The sequence below is a fragment of the Perkinsus marinus genome (genome assembly GCF_000006405.1).
Source record: "Perkinsus marinus ATCC 50983 genomic scaffold scf_1104296965204, whole genome shotgun sequence".
Taxonomy (NCBI): Eukaryota; Perkinsozoa; order Perkinsida; family Perkinsidae; genus Perkinsus; species Perkinsus marinus.
In genome coordinates, this window is record NW_003204414.1 from 267 (window position 1) to 2,783 (window position 2,517).

A 2,517-nucleotide genomic window follows, 5' to 3' on the forward strand; every position below is an offset into this window, starting at 1 on the left:
GTGCCATTAGTGATGGCCCATCACAACTTCCACAATGCACAGAAAACAGCTTCGAAGAACTCACTAACGCAACGTTGGCAGAGAGCTGGAATTTAATGCGGCTTTTCCATAATTACGAGTTTTAAAATTGTTTTCAAAACTAAAATTTCCCCAGATAGTTGTATCCAAATTGGAGTTCCGCAACTTCTCCTACGTTTAAATTGAAGTTACTTAACGATAATCTTAAATTCTATTCCAGCCACTCCTCTAAATAGTTGAAAAGGTGTAGTTAGTTGAGAAATGATGAACCGCACACAAGAACTGTCCCCATGAGAACAGGTGGACAACCATCCCTACCGCACGAACCTGGCACAGCAAAGTCAATGGATCCTGTCTGTGCTCATGAGAAGGCCCAAATCACCAACTTGAGCGCCGACTCGACTTACAGCAAGTCTAGTAAGTCACACACTCAACGACATGCCAGAAAGAAACTTCTATAAGGATTCACAACAGCTCAGCAATAGGTCAACCAAGTTTTCACTTGCTTTCCTCGGTATTTTCCTCGAAAACAATCACTATCTTCCCTCTAGCATGACGACTCCTCTGGAGTTGGTAAGCCTTAGCACACGATCCCTTACTGAACGGTAACTCGTCTGCAAATTCGATACGGAGATGGCCTTCAACAGTAAGTTCTCCGAGCTTGACCAAATCCTCGTGAATGAATTGAGCCACCCACATCGAGTATTGAGCTCTCTGGAGGTCGCGACCACTCAGTCGAGACAGCCAAAATCTGGCACGATCAAAAACACTGGGTGTTTCGATAGCGATATACATACCGCCATTTTTGAGGGTATTTCGAGCGGTTGCTTCGTAGTTAACATCCTCCGGGCTCGTGACGGTATCATAGACAACATCGATGGTGCCCGCAGGGCAGTCATCATTGGGGAGTTCGAAGCCTTCCTTGGTGTAGTCCATAACGACATCAGCTCCCAGAGACTTCACAAAGTCAACATTCTTACCACTACAGACAGCATAAACCTTAGCACCGAGTGCCTTGGCAATCTGTACACCACTCGAGCCGGTCCCACCACTGGCACCAATGACCAACACATTCTTGCCGGCCTCAGTAACACCACCCCGTCTAAGGGCCTGTAAGCTGACCAGACTAGCCACAGGTAGAGATGCAGCGACCTTGGGGTCAACCCCTTGGGGCACATGGGCTATCTCACTCACATTCGCCGTCGCGAATTCAGCCATAGAACCAGACTTGGTCTTACCAAAGACGAGATCGCCAACCTTGTAATCAGCCGAGCCAATAGTGACCCGCCCAGCAAAGTCGAAGCCCACTGCTGTACCACGTAACCACCTCGAAACCCCAGGAAGAGCTGCGAGTCTCAAGTCAATGGGATTAGTAGCAGCAGCAAGAACTTTGACTTGAACTTGGGAGGCAGTCGGCAGAGGCATCGGTTGATCTTCCCTCCACCCCATTCCTGAACCACTCGAGTCGTACACGAATGCTCTCATTGATAGAAAACTGAACAAATCTGAGAAACAACATTGTCAATACACTACCTAATGATCGAATACTTCTACGGCTCCTTGTAAGGCCGCCAGCGCTGTGAGGAAGATACGACACAACCGCTGTCCCTTTTCTCATCACAAGGAAATAGCCTTTTCCCTTACCACTTGCCCTCTACTTCATACAACACTGCTCTACTTACAGTAATCTCAATAGGTGTTTACTTTAATAAGTTTTTGTAATGAAAAGAAGAGAATGACAGAAGTTACCAGTCGACTGACCATCACGACTGTAGCAGCAAATAACGCTTTAGTGCAAGACACTTTCAATGTTCCATCTCGAGGATGATCTTCCCCTTAGCTCTTCGACTCTTCTGTAACTCATAGGCCTTCTTGCAGTTCTCCTCGCTGAAGTCCAGCACCTCTGCGAACTGAATCACGAGCTTTTTCTCAGCGACCAATTTAGCAAGGTAATCCAAATCCTTAGTGTTGAAGTCCGAAAGGCACATGGAATAGCCCGACCTCTGAACATTGAAGGGAAGACTTTTCGACAGGATGAACCTCAACCAATCAATACGGCTGGGGGAGTTGATAGCCATATACATACTGCCCTTCTTGAGAGTCTTCCGAGCGGTCGGCTCATAGTTAACATCCTCCGGGCTCGTGACGGTATCATAGACAACATCGATGGTGCCCGCAGGACAGTCATCATTGGGGAGTTCAAAGCCTTCCTTGGTGTAGTCCATAACGACATCAGCTCCCAGGGACTTCACAAAGTCAACATTCTTACCACTACAGACAGCGTAAACCTTAGCACCGAGTGCCTTGGCAATCTGTACACCACTCGAGCCGGTCCCACCACTGGCACCAATGACCAACACATTCTTGCCGGCCTCAGTAACACCACCCCGTCTAAGGGCCTGTAAGCTGACAGACTAGCAACAGGTAGAGATGCAGCGACCTTGGGGTCACCCTTGGGCACATGGGCTATCTCGCAGTATTAGCGATCGAATACTCAGC

The 2,517-nt window shown here is 48.0% G+C and overlaps 2 protein-coding genes across 2 annotated transcripts; both read right to left on the reverse strand.

Moving 5' to 3' along the window:
- Window positions 1–516: 516 nt before the first annotated feature.
- Pmar_PMAR008511 (Alcohol dehydrogenase, putative) lies at window positions 517–1,503 on the reverse strand (the record flags this gene model as incomplete). Its single annotated transcript, XM_002769655.1, has 1 exon — window positions 517–1,503. One exon carries the CDS (start codon window positions 1,501–1,503, stop codon window positions 517–519), a length of 987 nt encoding a protein of 328 aa, XP_002769701.1.
- A 320-nt stretch (window positions 1,504–1,823) lies between these two features.
- Pmar_PMAR008512 (alcohol dehydrogenase, putative) lies at window positions 1,824–2,481 on the reverse strand (the record flags this gene model as incomplete). The annotated part of the gene is made up of 2 exons (XM_002769656.1): window positions 1,824–2,417; window positions 2,470–2,481. 2 exons carry the CDS (start codon window positions 2,479–2,481, stop codon window positions 1,824–1,826), a joined length of 606 nt encoding a protein of 201 aa, XP_002769702.1.
- Window positions 2,482–2,517: the final 36 nt, after the last annotated feature.